General features: G+C 45.9%; 1 protein-coding gene across 1 annotated transcript in view; it reads left to right on the top strand.

Moving 5' to 3' along the window:
- The window catches only part of CTNND2 (catenin delta 2), a 672,820-nt gene that overhangs the window by 397,065 nt on the left and 257,753 nt on the right, over positions 1-18,002 (top strand). The window contains 1 exon segment of the mRNA XM_040353393.1: positions 1,095-1,278. Coding sequence (XP_040209327.1) covers positions 1,095-1,278 — 184 coding nt within the window.

Genomic DNA, 18,002 nt, shown 5'->3' with positions numbered 1-18,002 from the left:
CACCCGGATCTCTTCAGGAGCTCATCAGATCTTCACAGGGGGCTTTGAGCGGTGTGTTCTCAGCTCTTTCTCTCGTCCATATAGTGAAATTGAGTTATTCACCTTATGGTCATCACAGAGGACAAGGGGATACTCTTTACAACTGGAGGAAAAGATATTTAATCTCCAAATACGGAAAAGGTTTCTTCACAGTAAGAGCTGTGAAAATGTGGACTCCCTCAAGAGGTGGTTCTGGCTAACTCAGTAGCTTGCTTTAAAAGTGACTTGATTCCTTCCTAAATGTACATAATATAATTGGATACTAACATTTATAGGTAAAGTTGATCCAGGGAATATGCCATTGCCTCTCGGGGTATCAGGAAGGGATTTTTTCCCCTGCTGGTGCAAATTGGATCATGCTTTGGGTTTTTTGCCTTCTTTTAGATCAACTGTGGGTATACGATTGTGTATATGGGATTGTATGATATTTTTGCTCTTTTTACCTTTTATAGGTTGAACTAGATGCACTTGTATCTTTTTTTCAATCTGACTAACTATGTAACCATGTTTTATATGTTTCCACTTATTGGTTAATTTGCTGATTTTCAAGCATCTCCCTAGTTACAGGGTTATTGTACACCCATGGTATTACTTCAATTATAGTCATCCTGTACAAATATGTGTTTCCTGTAATAGCTTTGTAACCGCATGCCCTGTGTATGTAAATATTTTGAAAAGCTTCTTGAATAAAAAGTTAACGTAAAAATTGGTTATCCCATTGTAATGCTTGGTAGTCACGCAGATTAAGAATGGAATGACGTCTCTCACACAGGGCTCTAATAAGCATTACAATGATGCATACATATTTCTTGTACCATATTAAAGGTATTTATAGTTTTTAATGGTCTTATTGGATCCACAATAGGATAAAATCGTAATGATTTTATTTTGGATGTGTATAGTCCTCTGCAATTGCAATCAGTTTTTTTCAAATGTAGAGCTTGGGGATTTCCTTTTTTTTTTTAAATATTCAAATATGAAAACTAAAATAAGAAAAAAAAATACATTTAATTTTAGTTATTTTGTATTATTGTGCACTGTTTTATTGCATTTAGGAGTCCTGTGGAACCTGTCATCATGTGATGCCCTTAAAATGCCAATTATTCAAGATGCCCTCGCAGTGTTGACCAATGCAGTGATTATCCCTCATTCAGGGTGGGAAAACACTATCTTACAGGATGATCGTAAAATACAGTTACATTCATCACAGGTGCTGCGCAATGCCACTGGGTGCCTAAGGTAAGTTTCAAAACAATAAAAAATGTTGAAGTGTATGCAATATGTGTATTCTATGTTTGTAGCTGTATTATTTACTCTGCTATATTTACTCTGCTATAAAAAGTTTAGAATATAAACAGACATGAAATATTACATACAATATAAAATTGGCTACATAGTTTTTAAAATATTGTTGCCACTAGTAATGTAAAACATGTAAACCAATAGCCTCCTGACTTCAGAAGCCACAACACTGAATGGTGTACAACTCAGTCATAACCAGAGGGCTGTGGGCTTTCATGGGCTCTTAAGATCAGGGGACACAAACAGGACTTTCATAATTTTTACCAGCTTTGTAACAGAGCAGAGAGTTACTTCTTTAATTTGCACTTTCTTCCCTAATGTTATGTTTTGTTTGTGTCTCTAGCACAATTATGAAACTGGAAACTTTTCTCTAATCGTCCATGGACGGACACATCCTTCTGAAGTCTTGACAAGTTGGTTATGTTCCTGTTCACAGGAGAGGACTAGGCAGAAACATGTTAGATATTTAAATACATGTTACTTTAACAGAGTTGAACAGCCCCGCCCAGGGGGCGGTCCCTCCAGACATAACCCTCCTCCCTGCAGCATGCAGCCTCAGTTTTTTTCTGCCTAGCAAAGGAGAAGGACGTATGGCTCCCTTTGGGCCCAGCGCCCTGTGGAAATTTTTATTTTATTTTATTCTTTGAAGTATCTTCTATCAACTGTCGGGTGAGAGACAGGCTGGATATATAGATCCTTGTAGTCTCCTCAATCCGGCCAGCGAGCGTGAGCACACCATTGCTAAGAGGCTGGGTCTGCCACGACATACCCCATGACTCCTGGGGTGGCCGGTGAGCTTTTGCTCCAGGGTCCACATATGACTGGGCTGTGGTGTTGTCTCACTCACAGTGGACCGGGCCGACAGCTACTCCAACGCGGTTGTATGCCTATCGGGAATGTGTCAGTGGGTCCTCGCATGGACGGTTAAGTACAGTCCTTCCCGCCTCGGCGGGTCGGTATGGCTGAGCATTCCTGGGGTTCGGGGGGTCCTCCTATCCTCCCTTCCCTTCTCTCTGTCTTGTTTCCCTCTACTGCATTGTTATTGCTGCTGCCGGGGTGGACCTGAGGGGGGAACCTCACCAGGGGACTGTGGGGTGTCTAAGGCCGTGTACACACGATCAGTCTAAACCGATGAAAACGAACTGAAGGACCGTTTCCTCGGTCCAAACCGACCGTGTGTGGGCCCCATCGGTCAGTTATCCTTCGGTCCAAAAATGTAGAACTTGCTTTAAAATTCAACCGATGGACGCCTAACCGATAGGTCAAAACCGATGGTTAGTACGCAAAAGCATCGGTTAAAAACCCGCGCATGCTCAGAATCAAGTCGACGTATGCTTGAAAGCATTGAACTTAATTTTTCTCTGCACGTCGTTGCTTTTTACGTCACTGCGTTGGACTCGATCGGTTTTTTAACTGATGGTGTGTCAGCTTCATCGGTTAACCGATGAGAACGATCCAAAGGACCGTTCTCATCGGATGGACTGATCGTGTGTACAGGGCCTTAGCCTGCATTTTTTCTGTGGGGGTTTCTTTTGCCACTGTAAGGCCTATTAGGCCTTCTCATCCTCGTTGCGCGTTTCGCTGCCATTTTTTGTAGTCTTTTTGTTTACATTAGGAAATCCCATTGGTGGCCATTTTGTTGTGGCAGCGCTATGGCGCAGCTTGCTATTGCGGTCGGCCATTTTACTGTGGCCGTGTCCTGCTCTCTCTGAGGCGTCCGGCAGCCATCTTGGATGTGGTTTTTGCCTCTAGTGCTGGCCTCTACGGCGAGCAGCACAGGTCTACTCACGGTTTACCTCACAACGTTACCTCACAGCTTTTTCCTCTCAAACATGCTGTGTACTGAGGGCGGGCAGGGGTGCTGACCAGTCTCCTCCTGTGGTTGGTGAGTCCCCTGGGTAACCCCCTGGTCAGCGCAGCAGGAGGGTGTTTTTTTGTTCAGGTCTGAATAGGTCCCTGAGAGCTGTCTGGATGGAGTCAGTATCTGGTTCTTCTTCCCCAAACATGCCAGAGGTGGCAGCTGGTGCTCCTGCACCTGCGGTGCCCATAGACACTTTGTCGGCAGTCCTAGAAACATTTGTTGCCAGGGTGGAAGCGGCGTGCGGGCTTAAGGGAGGTAAAAAGCGCACCCTCCCCCCGCCATCCCCTGGGCAATGCTCTGACTCAGACCAGAACCTGGCTGCAGACCATTCTGTGAAGGTTTTTCCTTATGTGCCCTCCTGACAAGTTCATTGATAAAGAAATGGGAGAAGCCATAGAAGCCTTTTGTAGTTCCTCAACACCTGGCGGTTCGGTACCCCTCTTGAAAAAATGGGCTTCTCCTCTGGTAGTGGACCCCCCAGTTGCCCGATTAAATAAGGTGGCCACTCTCCCTATAGAAGGAACCCCTGCCTTCAAGGACCTTACTGATAGGAGGTCCGAGGCACTGACCCGCTCCATGTTTGCCATGTTGGGGTCTGCATTGCGGCCTGTTGTGGCCGCAACCCTGGTGTCTCAGACACTCACTGAATGGGCAAAGATTTTGCACCAGACTGTGGAGGAGCACCAAATCCCTCCCAAATGTATTAGACTGGCTGACCAGTTGGTACAGGGACTTGTATATGTCTGTGATGCTACACTGGATGCAGCACCTTGATATCCAGAGCCTCTGTTTCAGCGGTGGTTTTGCGCCGCCTGATTTTGCTTTAATGCTGGTCTGCTGACCACGCATCCAAAAAAGCCCTGGCTGATTTACCCTTCAAGGGTGGGAGGCTTTTTTTTACCTCACTGGATGACATTATTAAGGATATCACTGGGGGTAAGAGCACTCTCCTCCCTCAATCCACCAAGGGAAAGGAGCCGCACCGTAAGCCGGGTCCTTCATTCCCCACTCAGAAGTGGTATTTTTGTCAGTCAGGGTCCGCGGGTAAACCCTCCCAGGCCGACAAAGGCTCAGCTGGGGGACAGAAACGTCCCTGGGTGCGTAAGCCAAACAAGCCGGCACCCAAACCTGCCAATGCATGAAGCCTTACCCCCGCCCGACTCCTGGGTGGGGGGACGGCTTGGCAGGTTCACAGCTCGGTGGACCTCCCTGCTCTCCGACCAGTGGGTCTGCGAGGTGATCTCTTCGGGGTACATGATAGAGTTTCCTTCCTATCCACCGAACAGATTCTTTCCCTCAAGTCTCCCTCTCCTTCCGGCTCATCGTTCTGCCCTGCTAGTGGCAGTGCAGGACTTGCTAAGTTGCAAGGTGATTTTGCCGTTCCGCAGGACAAGAGGTTTCAGGGTTTTTATTCAAATCTGTTTATAGTCCGGAAGAAGGACGAGGTCTGTCCAATCTCGGACCTCAAAACCCAAAATGACTTTGTGAGAGTGAGGAAGTTCCGCATGGAATCCATTCGCTCAATGGTAGCTATGCTCCATTCGGGGGACTTTCTGGCGTCCTTGGACATCAAAGACGCATACTTGCATGTCCCAATTTGGGCAAGTCACCAGAGGTTTCTGCGCTTTGCGAACGGGGAGGACCACTATCAGGTTTCCTTTTGGACTAGCGTCAGCACCAAGTTTTCACCAAGGTGCTCGCACCAATCCTAGCTTTGCTGAGACAGCGAGGCATTGCCATCATGGGCTACTTAGACCACCTTCTTCTGAGAGCAGCTTCTGGCTCAGAATTAGAGGAGGATATGTCTATAGCCAACCAGACCCTCCAAGAATTTGGGTGGGTGTTAAACATTCAGAAGTCGGTCCTGGTTCCGACTCAGCGTTTGGAGTACCTAGGGTTGATTCTGGAAATTGCAGTCTCTTCAGTCTGCGGTGAAGCTGTTGGCATCATGCAAATAGTTGTCTCTCCGTTTTTGCATGCAAGTCCTGGGCCTCATGGTAGCCTCCTTCGAAGCTGTACCGTATGCCCAGTTCCACACTCGTATTTTGCAGAAGGAGATCCTGTCCAAGTGGAACAAATCTCCTTTGTCTCTGGGTCGTCAGATTCAGGTAAGCCACCTAGTCAGAGTCTCTTTGAATTGGTGGCTGAGATCCCCAGCTCTTTGGTCCGGGAAGTCGTTTCTTCCCTTCCAGTGGACTGTGATTACAACGGACGCCAGCCTCACGGGTTGGGGTGGGGCATCTGGGGGGTCCAGTCGGCCCAGGGTAGCTGGACTCTAGCGGAATCCTGTCTACCAATCAATGTCCTGGAACTCCGGGCGATCAGGCTATACCTCTCCTCGTAGTCGAGGAGGTTGCAAGGTCGCCCGATCAGGATTCAGTCGGACAATGCCATGGCGGTGGCTTATGTCAACCATCAGGGGGGAACACGGAGCTCGGCTGCAGCGTCAGAGGTCACTCACATCCTAAGGTGGGCGGAAAGAAGCATGTTGGCTCTGTCGGTCGTCTACATTCCGGGTGTAGAAACTAGCAGGCTGGTCGCCAGATGCTGGACCAGGGTGAATGGTCATTGCATCCGGAGGTGTTTCAACTCCTTTGCAGGAGGTGATGCACACTGGACGTGGATCTCCTGGCCTCTCGTCTCAACCGCAAGGTGTCGAGGTTCATGGCCAGGTCCAGAGATCCCTGGGCAGACGCATCAGACGCGTTGGTGGCCCCGTGGGGTCAGTATCTTCTAATTTATGCCTTTCCCCTATTAAGTTTGCTTCCTCGGCTGCTCCGCAGAGTAGAGGCCGAGGGGATCCTGGTGATTCTGATCACACAAGATTGGCCTCGCCGTCCTTGGTACGCTGATCTCGTGCGCCTGGTGGCGGATGCACCCTGGCGGCTGCCAATGCGGGAACGACCTTCTGTCTTAAGGTCCCATACTGCATCCTGCTTTACAGTCGCTGGCTTTAACGGCATGGCTGTTGAAAGCCAGGTTTTGAGGGACCAAGGTCTTTCCGACTCGGCCATCTCAACTATGCTGAGGGCACGGAAGTCTTCTTCCAGGAGCATCTACCATCGCACCTGGAAGGCCTACATCTCTTTGTGCGAAGAGATGGGGTGGTGTCCACGGACGTATTTGGTTTCTAGGATCCTGCTGTTTTTACAGCAAGGAGTGGATCAGAAACTTGCCTTAAGCACCATTAAGGGACAGATCTCAGCCCTGGCTGTGTTCTTCCAGCGGCCTTTGGCGGGCAATTCTCTGGTGGGTACCTTTGTGCAGGGGGTTCGTCATATACTTCCCCCTCTTAAACTACCTCTTTCCCCTTGGGATTTGAATCTGGTGCTCTCGGTTCTTCAGAAACCTCCCTTTGAAAACACCAGAGGGATTCCTTTCTTCACACTATCTCAGAAGGTGGCCTTTTTGGTGGCCATTACTTCTGTCAGACGTGTTTGCCTTGTCTTGCAAGTCAACATACTTGGTCCTCCATAAGTATAGGATGGTGTTGCGCCCGCAACCTTCCTTTCTTCCGAAGGTGGTTTAGGCCTTTCACCTTAACAAGGACATTGTACTTCCATCCTTGTGTCCTCGGCCGGCTCACCCTAAGAAGGTTGCGCTATATACTTTGGACGTGGTACGTGCTTTGCGGGTGTACCTGTCTGCTACGGCTCCGTTTTGGAGCTCTGACTCACTTTTTGTGTCGATATCTGGTCCACAAAAGGGCCTGGCGGTCTCGTCAGCCACTATTTCTCGGTGGATCAGGCAGACCGTCATACAGGCTTATGCTTTTAAGGGGTGGGCACCCCCTTTCCGGTCATGGCACATTCAACCAGGGCAATTGGTGCTTCCTGGGCTTTCCGACATCAAGCGTCTGTCTCACAGATGTGTAAGGCGGTGACATGGTCGTCTGTTCACACTTTTTCCAAATTTTACAAGGTTGATGTGAGTGCATCTTCTGATGCTTCCTTCGGCCGCAAGGTTTTGCAGGCGGCTGTTTAAAGTTGCACCTCCTCCGTTAAGAAGCTCTGCTTGTTTGGGGTGAAATTGTGTGTTTTTTTACTGATACTGTTCCCACCCCTCGTTTTTTTACACTACTTGGGGACATTCCACCTGTCAAGACTTGAGAAGGCTGTGTCCATCCATGGACGATAAGAGAAAATAGAATTTTTGGCACTCACCGTAAAATCCTTTTCTCTGTCTTCCATGGACGGGCACAGCACCCACCCCTCCTTTTTAGGTTTATACTGCTTGTTACGAACTAAGGCTGCACGCTGCAGCGAGGAGGGTTATGTCTGGAGGGACCACCCCCTGGGCGGGGCTGTTCAACTTCGTTAAAGTAACATGTATTTAAATATCTAACATGTTTCTGCCTAGTCCTCTTCTGTGAACAGGAACATAACCCACGTGTCAAGACTTGAGAAGGCTGTGTCCGTCCATGGACAACAGAGAAAATTATTTTACGGTGAGTACAAAAAATTCTATTTTTTTCACATTTATTTAAAATTATCACTTTGGGGCCTTGTTATGTTCCTGGAGCACCAGGACAATGAATACGCACACAAAGTGTCCCCATTTTGGAAAGCAAACACCCCAATATATAATCCATGAGGCATAATGAGTCTTTTGAACAGTTCATTTTTTTCCAGAAGTTTTTGGAAAATGTTACACAAAGTTTTCCATTTATAAGAAATTTCCAACACATAGCATGTACATAGCAAAAATGACACCCCAAAAAAATATTCTGCTATTCCTCCAGAGTATGGCGATGCCACATGTGTGAGCTTTTTACACAGCCTGGCCACATAGAGGCCCAACATCCAAGAGGCACCATCAGGTGTTCTAGGGACATAAATTGCGCATCCAATTTCCTTACAATCAATCACATTTTTGAAGGCCCTTCATATTTCTAACACAGCATGTACATACCAAGAATTACACTCTTAAATACATTCTGCTGAGTAAAGGGTAAACAAAAGATTTCCTGTGGTTTTAGTAGTGAAGTTGTCCACAGGAAGAAAGCCCTGATCCAGGCAGCAGTCAGGGACGTGGTCAGCGACAGTGAATGGAATTGTCCAGGCAGCAGGCAGGAATATTGTCCATAGTCAGTACAGGCAGGGATACTGTCCATATACATCCAGGGTCAGTGCAAGTAGAGACATTGCCAGCAGTGCCAAAATATTGGTCCTGGTAATAAGCAAGAACATGGTCCAAGTAGCAGGCCAGGAAAGAATGGGGACAGGGATAAAGGCTTCTCCCACCCAAATCTATTTGAAGCCTCCGAGTCTCCAGACCCTAATCCGGGAATGGGAAAACTAAAAAAATAGTTTTCTTCATCCAGAAAAACAATTCTGGAGCCCCTCACATATGTGAGACCCCTGTGTTCCCACTAGCATAGCAGGGTAAAAGATCAATCCAAGAGGCAGGCAAAAAATGTGGTCAAACAGTCCAGGGTCAGTTCCAGAGCAGGCAGAGGTAGGTACAGTTTTGCGTTATGCAGAAGCGTGGTCGTGTAACAGGCCAGGGTCAGTTCCAGAGCAGGCAGAGGTAGGTACAGTTTAGCGTTAGGCAGAAGCATGATCATATAACAGGCCAGGGTCAGTTCCAGAGCAGGCAGAGGTTGGTACAGTTTTGCGTTAGGCAGAAGCATGGTCGTATAACAGGCCTGGGTCAGTTCCAGAGCAGGCAGAGGTAGGTACAGTTTAGCGTTAAGCAGAAGCGTGGTCATATAACAGACCAGGGTCAGTTCCAGAGAAGGAAGAGGTATGTTTAGCATTAGGCAGAAGCTTGGTCATATAACAGGCCAGGGTCGGTTCCGGAGAAGGCAGAGGTATGTACAGTTCAGTGCAGTGGCATAAGGGGTGTGGAGGAAAATGACAGGAAATGAGAATTAAGTTTACCATACTTTCCTAATAATGTAGAGAAGTGTGGTAACAGTCAGAAACAGTGACCTATACAGAGGACTGGTTGGGAAGGACAATCGGGACAATAATACGTGATGCCGGGTGTCTGACACCCGGCATTTCTTCTGATGTTTGTGGCCTGTTTCACTGGGGGGAAGCATTTGTGGAGTCTGCTCACGGAATCAGAGCGAATATTTTCTGGTGGGCTTTCAGGGTACAAAAGGGCAGAGATAACTTCTTCTTGGTAGTGCAGATAGAATACGGGGTTCTCTGTAGATTTTTGGTAAATAACATAAGTGTTATACATGGCCAAACTGAAAAACTAAATGAACATTTTTTTATACCAGTTGCAGGATTTTCTTGTGGGAAGGTAGGGTTCAATCATCTGATCATTGAAGTCCACTCCCCCATAAACAAATTATAGTCATAGATACATGCTGGTTTCTGGATTGTGCCGTTTCTTTTGGGGACTTCCACGTAGGTGTCGTTATGGATCGTTGTGAGCATGTGGACGTTTCGTCTGTCCCATCCACTTGACAGCCAATAGCTCCTGGTTCTGCAAAGATGCCGTCTCCCCTCGTCGTAGCCTTTCATTGACGAGTTTTTGCGGGAAGCCCTTTCTATTGGCTCTTACTGTGCCACATGCTGGGGTGTCCCTCTGGTAAAGATTGCGGAAGAGGGGCAAGCTAGTATAAAAACTATCCACATAAAGGTGGTATCCCTTTCCAAAAGTGGATAGATAATCTCCCAGACCACTCTTCCGTTGGCTCCGATGTACTCTGGGCATTCAGGGGGACACAGTTGGGAGTCCTTCCCTTTGTACACCAGGAAGGAGTAGATGTACCCCGTGGCTCGGTCACAAAGTTTGTACATTTTAACCCCATATCGGGCCCTTTTGCTGGGGATGAACTGTTTGATGCCCAGCCTGCCTGAGAATTTTACAAGGGAGATATTCTGTTCAGGGATATATAACTGGAGACATTTTTCAGAGAAATAATTTAGGAGTGGCCGAATTTTAAATAGTTTGTCAAAAGCTGGGTCATTTTCGGGGAGGGCACTGGGTGTTGTCATTATAGTGGAGGAACCGCATAATCATAAGGTATCTTGATCTTGGCATAAGGGCTCAGAAGAGTGGCATGTGGTGTATGGGTTTGGTAGACCAAGTACAATTTTTTTGGAGAGAGTTCCATAGTAAAAGTTAGGTCTAAGATAATTTAGAATTCCTCTACGGTTAGTTCTCTCCACTCAAAGGGACGGGCGTAACTAGAACCAGGGTTGCTTACTATGTACTGCTGTGCATAGAGGTTGACTTGGGCCATAATAGACGATAGTAAGTCTTCGGTGGAAATCAAATGAAAAAAATCAAGCATGGCACAATCATCGGTATTCACCTAGATACCTGGCTGGGTGGTGAAAGGGGGGGATATTTGCTGCTCCAGAATTAGGGGAAAGCCACAGGGGGTTTTGAAGGGCATAGGGAAGGCTGGCATGGCCCCTATCCCTTTGGGGCTGAGATGACACCCTACTGGTGCCTGGCCTTTGTTGCAGCGGCACTGCACTTGAGGTGGACTGCATTGCTTGCGAGGTGGACGGCACTGCTCGCGAGGTGGACGACACTGCTCGCGTGGTGGATGGCACTGCCTTGCTGGTAGTAGGCTGCTGCTCCACACCAGAACACCTTGTTTTCATGGGAACCCGTTTCTCTTCCGATTCTGTATCAGACCCACTGCTTGTAACGGGTTCATAGGCTGAATCCGAATTGGACTGAGACTCCCTGCTGGTCTCATCGGTCATGATTAGACGCTGGTAGGCCTCCACGCTAGTAAAATATTTTTTGCCACACTGATGGCTGGTGAGGCTGCACTGCAGAGCACTTTGGTGGCACTGGTGGGCACTGATGTGGCACTGGTGTGCACTTTAGTGGCACTGGTGTGGCTATGATTGCACTGGTTGTGCTCTGGTGGCACTGATTAGCACACTGGTGGTCACTGGCGTCACTGATGTGGCACTGCAGTGGTGCAGATGAGCACTGATGAGCACAGGTGGCACTGGTGTGGCTCTGGTGTGGATCTGGTGGCACAGGTGGTACAGATGGCACATATGGTACTGTTGGGCAGTGCTGGGCACTGCTAAATACAATATAAAACTCACAGTTGGCACAGATGGCTCTCCTCTCCTCTCTCGCTGCATCAGTGTGAGGAGAGAAGAGCGATGAGCTTGTAATGACACTGCTGTCCCTGCTTTGTTTACATTTGTGATCGCTCTGTCATTGGATGGAGTGTGATCACGTGGTAAAGGGCCACTGCCATTGGCCCTTTACCGCGATCCGTGTTGCTCTGGGTCCCGGGAACCCGGCGAACACGGATGTTGCCACGTGTGCGCCCCAGGGGGCGTGCGGGAACGATTCTCTGGGAGGACATCCATGTATGTCCTCCCAGAGTTAAGGAACCGCCCTGTAGCCGTAATTCAGCTATGTGCCGGTTATTAAGTGGTTAACCTAAACTTAACTAGAAATGTTACTTAAATGGGATAATTCTGAGGCTTTCTGAAAGTGTGTCCAACATGCCCACTTCAAGTAACATTTTTGTGGTGTGTCCCAAGCTATGTGTAGCAATCCCTCCATTTCTGCTATTTTGTATATTCGATAGAGTGAGTTTTTTATACCACATGGCAGACATAATTCACCCAATTTTATCCCACTAATGTTGTATAGTGCATTCACATTTTTATCTGCTGTTAAAAATTATAGGTTATTTGAAAATCATAATTCTAATCCCAAACATCATATAATTAAAAAAATTATAATTATTAATCCCCAAGCATACTAAGTTATACTCCGCTTACATCTTTTTGACAAATGTAGCTTTCTATTAAATTATCTATTTTTTGTTTGAAAATCATTACAAGAGGAAACCTGAGTGGCTGGGGGAAATATTAACTCTTTTGTCACCAGGACCCAATGATCTCTTGATTCCCCGGTCAAATGATTCCCAGGTGATACTTGAAAAATTAGATCATGCAAAAGTTTATTTACCGTTAATACTCGAGTATAAGCCGACCCGAATATAAGCCGAGGCACCTAATTTTACCACAAAAAAATGGGAAAACGGATTGACTCGAGTATAATGCCGCGTACACACGGTCGTTTTTCATCATGAAAAAAAACAAAGTTTTTCCAACTTCATCATTAAAAACGATGTTGCCCACACACCATCGTTTTGGAAAAATTATGAACAAAGCGCGGTGACGTACAACACGTATGACGGAACTCGAAAGGGGAAGTTTTATTCGCCTTTGGGCTGCTTTTAGCTGATTCCTTGTTAGCAAAAGACGATTTGCGCTTTTTTGTCTGTTACAGCGTGATGAATGTGCTTACTCCATTATGAATGGTAGTTTTACCAGAACAAGCGCTCCCATCTCATAACTTGCTTCTGGGCATACGTGGGTTTAAAACGTAGTTTTTGCCCACACACGATAATTTTTTACATCACGAAAAACGACATTTTGAAAAACAACATTAAAAAATGCAGCATGCTCGAATTTTTTTTTGTCGTTTTTCAGAAGATGAAAAACGATGTGAAGCCCACACACGATCATTTTAAATGATGTTTTTAAAAACGTCGTTTTTTTCATGCCGAAAAATGATCGTGTGTACGCGGCATAAGTCTAGGGTGTCCATCTGCATGCCTCATTGTGCCTCACTTTGCCTCACTGTGTCCATGTGCATGCCTCACTGTGTCCATGCCTCACTGTGCCCATGCCTCATTATGTCCATGCCTCACTGTGCCCATGCCTCACTGTGCCCATGCCTCACTGTGCCCATGCCTAGACTGACGTTTAACATGGGAGTATAGACTTTGAAAAATCGGTCTGCACTTGCCTATAGCTGATATTAGGCAGTGGCTTGGCCCCTTTCGGAAAGGAATCCCGACTCAGCAATACTGAAGTCGACTGTGCCCAATCCTGTGATGAAAAGTATTATAGCAACTTGGATCTGACCTATTGTGTATGTGTCAAATTTTATTAATGAACTGTCATACCTTTAACATGAAGTGGGCAGTTTTAGATGGATTACGATGGTTATGCAGTATTTCTCAAGCCAATGACCACTAAAAAAAGGAGGGGGGGGGAGTTAGATAAAGCATCCAATCATCTCCTGTGTATTTACTGTAAATATTAAGGGGCAGATCCACAAAGATCTGCACCGGCGCAGCGTATCTAAGATACGCTACACCGCCGTAACTTACTTGGCTTTGGTTTGAATCCTCAACGAATTTGCGCCGTAAGTTACGGCGGCGTAGTGTATCTCTCGCGGCATAAGGGCACGGAATTCAAATGCGGCGGGTAGGGGGCGTGTTTCATTTAAATGAAGCGCGTCCCCGCGCCGAACGAACTGCGCATGCGCCGTCCCTAAAATTTCCCGCCGTGCATTGCGCTAAATGACGTCGCAAGGACGTCATTGGTTTTGACGTGAACGTAAATGGCATCCAGCCCCATTTTTAAAATTCGATGCGGGAACGACGGCCATACTTAACATTGAGTGCGCCACCATATAGCAGCTTTAACTATACGCCGGAAAAAGCTGAACGGAAACGACGTAAAACAATGCAACGGCCGCTCGTACATTCGTGGATCATCGGAAATAGCTAATTTGCATACTCGACGCGGAATACGATGGAAACGCCACCTAGCGGCCGCCGGAAATTTGCATCTTAGATCCGACGGCGTACTAAGACGTACGCCTGTCGGATCTAACACAGATGCCGTCGTATCTTGTTTTGTGGATACCAAAACAAAGATAGGACGCGCAAAATTTGAAATTACGCGGCGTATCAAGAGATACGCCGGCGTAATTTCTTTGTGGATCTACCCCTAAGGCTTTGATCGTGTGTCTCAGATGGAACAGCACCCCTCATCTCCAGACTCATATATAAATGCAGTGATCAATTGTATTAAAATCCTGCAAAGTATAAGTGTGTATATAATGGCGACTCCTCACAGGTACAAAAAGCCAAAAAACTTAGTTTGGATATTCCTCACGATTTTCCTCAATCCACTACATATGGGTGTAATTCTAATTCCCAGGTACAGGGTAATGCACCCATCATATCTAAGGGCACTGCTTCTTTTTCATCACACACCAATGTAGATTCATCATCTTCCACTAATCCCTCTCTGTCCAATCAGCCCAATCGGGCTCCTATTGACTCTTCTTTTTTTAGATTTAGTTTTAGCCCAAACACGAACATTTCACCCAAAAGCGGACATGAGCAACACCGTCTGTTTGACAGAAACACAAGCAGACATAGATTCCATTCAAACTCAACTAAACATCATCAACTTGTCATCTTACAATATTTCTCCCAATGAAACCTTGGTCTTAAGGAAGGGACTAAGCCTTTTCCCCCGACTTTGATCTCGACAAATTTGAGATCTACAAAGATCTTCTTTCGGAGATTACTACTTAAAAGTATTTTTAATAAACAAAATTCAAACCCAACTCAGACTCCAAAGGAAGTGAGGGCCCTTGACCATATGAATTCTCTCCTAGAAGAGAGCAACACGACCGATCTCTTTGACCAAATTTCCCATAACACCTACTTTCTATGTACTCCCCAAGGTGTAGACTACTGCAGAGGGGTTATTCGCATGCCTCTCTCAACCAACGTGTCTCATTACAGGATAGAGGTGTATCATAACTCACTAACTCACTACAGTAACCAACAAAATAGAGTTAACAACATTATCAAAAAATATTGGCATTTGTTACCATCTGATTCCATGTTGGGACAATTTGTCCCTGAACTCCCTTTTTTCTTTTAAGGCTGCGTACACACGGTCGATCCATCCGATGAGAATGGTCCGACGGACCGTTTTCATCGGTTCACTGCTGAAGCAGACTGATGGTCTGATGTGCGTACACACCATCGTTCCAAAAACCGATCGGGTCAGAACGTGGTGACGTAAAACACACAACGTGCTAAAAAAAAAACAAAGTTCAATGCTTCCAAGCATGCGTCGACTTGATTCTGAGCATGCACGGGTTTTGAACCGATGCTTTTGTGTACTAACCATCGGTTTGGACCTATCGGTCAGCGGTCCATCGGTTCGATTTTAAAGCAAGTTCTCTAACTTTTGTCCGAAGGACAAAAGACCGATGGGGCGTACACACGGACGGTTTGGACCGATGAAACAGAACTTTGGTCCGTTTTCATCAGTTTGGACCGATGGTGTGTACGCGGCCTAAGAGTCAAATCAATCAAGGACAAACTTATCACAAGTGAGTATAAGGGGGAACTTCTCTCAGATCCCTGTAAATATAGAGGCACTTATATGTGCGGTGCTTGCAGGTACATGCATACCAGCAAAAATCTTACCCTTACCAATGGCCAGATATTTTGACCACAACATTTTGTGAATTGTAGAAAGATCAGCGTTGATTATATACTTTGCTGCGACTGTAGTTGCTTTTATATAGGCAAGACAAATTTTGGCAACGCACCTATAGACACATCAAAAGCATGAAAACAAATAACCCTGATCTTCCTTTAGGCCATCACACACAAACGGTGCATCGGGGTAAGTTTCCTAACATCAAATTTCTCATTCTTGACCGTGTCCACCCCAGCCCCAGAGGCGGGGATTGTAACAAGACCCTCCTGCATTTGGAGCTGCGGTGGATAAACACTTTGAATGCCACCTCACCTTCTTGCCTGAATGAGGCTATATGCTTCAAGCCATTTTTGGAAGGTTTTTCCTCCGGAGGGATGGAAAAATAACAATTTGTTAATTGTGTCATGATTTGGAACATTATTGTAAATATGGTTGTATTTCATATAAGGCGATAATGCAGGGATCACATGTTAATACATATATTAGGTAGCTTCATTAAGATAGGCTTGACTATTTAAGTCATTAATAAGAATTTATTTTGTTATTTATATTGTATATTTATATTGTGTATAGTATGCACATCATGTATGTATTTTTCAGATTACATGTATTGTATTTCTGTCTTTTATATCTCTGTGATGAGCGGTAGTTCTGCCCTATTATTTTGCTGGTCTGCGTTATATCTGTCCACTAGATGACACTATACATCTGCAATGCCATCTTATAATTTAGTTTCAAAGTGCCCTTTATTTAATTTCTCTCCCCCTGGGGGTTTACACTCAGCGTACTCGGCACAGGGAGCCGCCTGGATTTGCTTATCTGTGGCGGCGTTGTATGGCAGGCCGCTGAGTAGGTTCACGCCATCTGGCTGCCATTTTGCTTCTACGGCGCACATGTGCATTACGCATGCTGCAAGTGGGAAGTGGGCGTGCACTCTCAGCTCAGGAAGCTGACGTTGTCACAGCCCTGATCTCAATCCCTGCTTTTAAACACAGCTGATTCCATCATACTGTGTCTGTTCATTGGCAGGGAGGAGCTATATATGCCAGATACTGTGGGGTGCTGGGATTGGCCAAAGCATGCGGGTCATAGTGCATGCTTTGTCCAATCATCATCCAGCAATGCACTGCGATCTCACAGTGCATTATGGGATGTTCCGTGCTGCTTGAATTTGGCACGAACGCCCCATAATGTTTGTTTTTCGACAAACGGGGCGAACAGCCAATGTTCGAGTGAAACTCATATTCGACCCGAACATAAAGCTCACCCCTAAAGGCGATATGATGGGTCTTAAAATGCCTTGTTTCAGGAATTGCTTAATAATGAGTCTGATACCTTCCTCCTTCTCTTTGGAGAGATGGTATTGTTTGCGGTAAACTGGGGATACTCCTTGTCTTTGGCTTTGTAAGGGGTACATGAAATGTATCCTACATCAAAATTAGGAAAAAAAGTTGCGCTAACCATAAACAATGTTAACCTGTAGCCGCCAGCACCAACAAAAGACAATGTTGTGTACAAGAAATGAAAAAGAAAAAGTGCAGCGCTAAATATTCAGTGAAGTGAATCAAAAAATATGGTAAATAATCAAATTCAGTGAAAAATCAATGAAATTTAGAAAAAAAGGGGGAGGAGGACACACCCCCAAGTGGTGTGACAAGTAAAACACAGAGGGTGATGACCATGTGGTGACCTGGAGGACAACCAGAGGGTGGGATCTCTCTGGATAACTATATAATAAGAACACACCGTGATGAGTGATGTGACACAAAAATAAATAGTAATGTGAACCTCAAATGAAGTCCATATAAATTATACGTGTAAATCCAAAATGTAAGTGTGATAGTCCAAGGTCAAACTGGCATATACAATCCAAAAAAAAAAAAAGTATTTTTTTGAAGTTGGTCAGAAGTTCTTTGTGGAAAGAAAAAACGACTGCAGAGGAATGGAAGATGATGTGATCTTCTCAGGTGTGGAATTCAGATATTCTTGGTAAATAGTGGGGACCTCATCAGCAACCCATAATGGTATCCAAACAAATAAATATAAAGATGGGTACTCTTACCAGAATATGTGGACATACACGTCAGCGACGGTATGTCAAACAAGCATGCACGAACTCCTAGGCAGCAGTGATGTCAGTAGGGAAGCCGTTTGATGTGCCAACCTGGCGAACATGACAATGATGAATTCCATGCAGTTGGTTTACTGCATTGCTGTAGATCAGGGGTGTCCAACCTTTTGACCTTCCTGGGCCACACGCACTTGCAATAAGGATAGCCGATGAGTAAAATCAATTGGGCGGATCACAGGTTACAAACACGGATGGTGAAGATCTGACTGTCAGCGACAACAGATCATACGAGCTTGAATAATCCTTGGTGGAATCTACTCGGCTTGTCCACAGGTCTGATGATTGAGGCCACGCGCAACACCTGGATGCAATCCGATGATCTTAGACTGAAGATTCTCGATCAAAAGATGATTCAATCTGGATCCGGCAGGTAGGCCCAGGGGGAGAGATG

This window comes from Rana temporaria, chromosome 5 (genome assembly GCF_905171775.1).
Source record: "Rana temporaria chromosome 5, aRanTem1.1, whole genome shotgun sequence".
In the NCBI taxonomy this organism is placed as follows: domain Eukaryota; kingdom Metazoa; phylum Chordata; class Amphibia; order Anura; family Ranidae; genus Rana; species Rana temporaria.
Note: the sequence above shows the minus strand (reverse complement) of the source record. Positions and strands in the feature narration are given on the sequence as shown.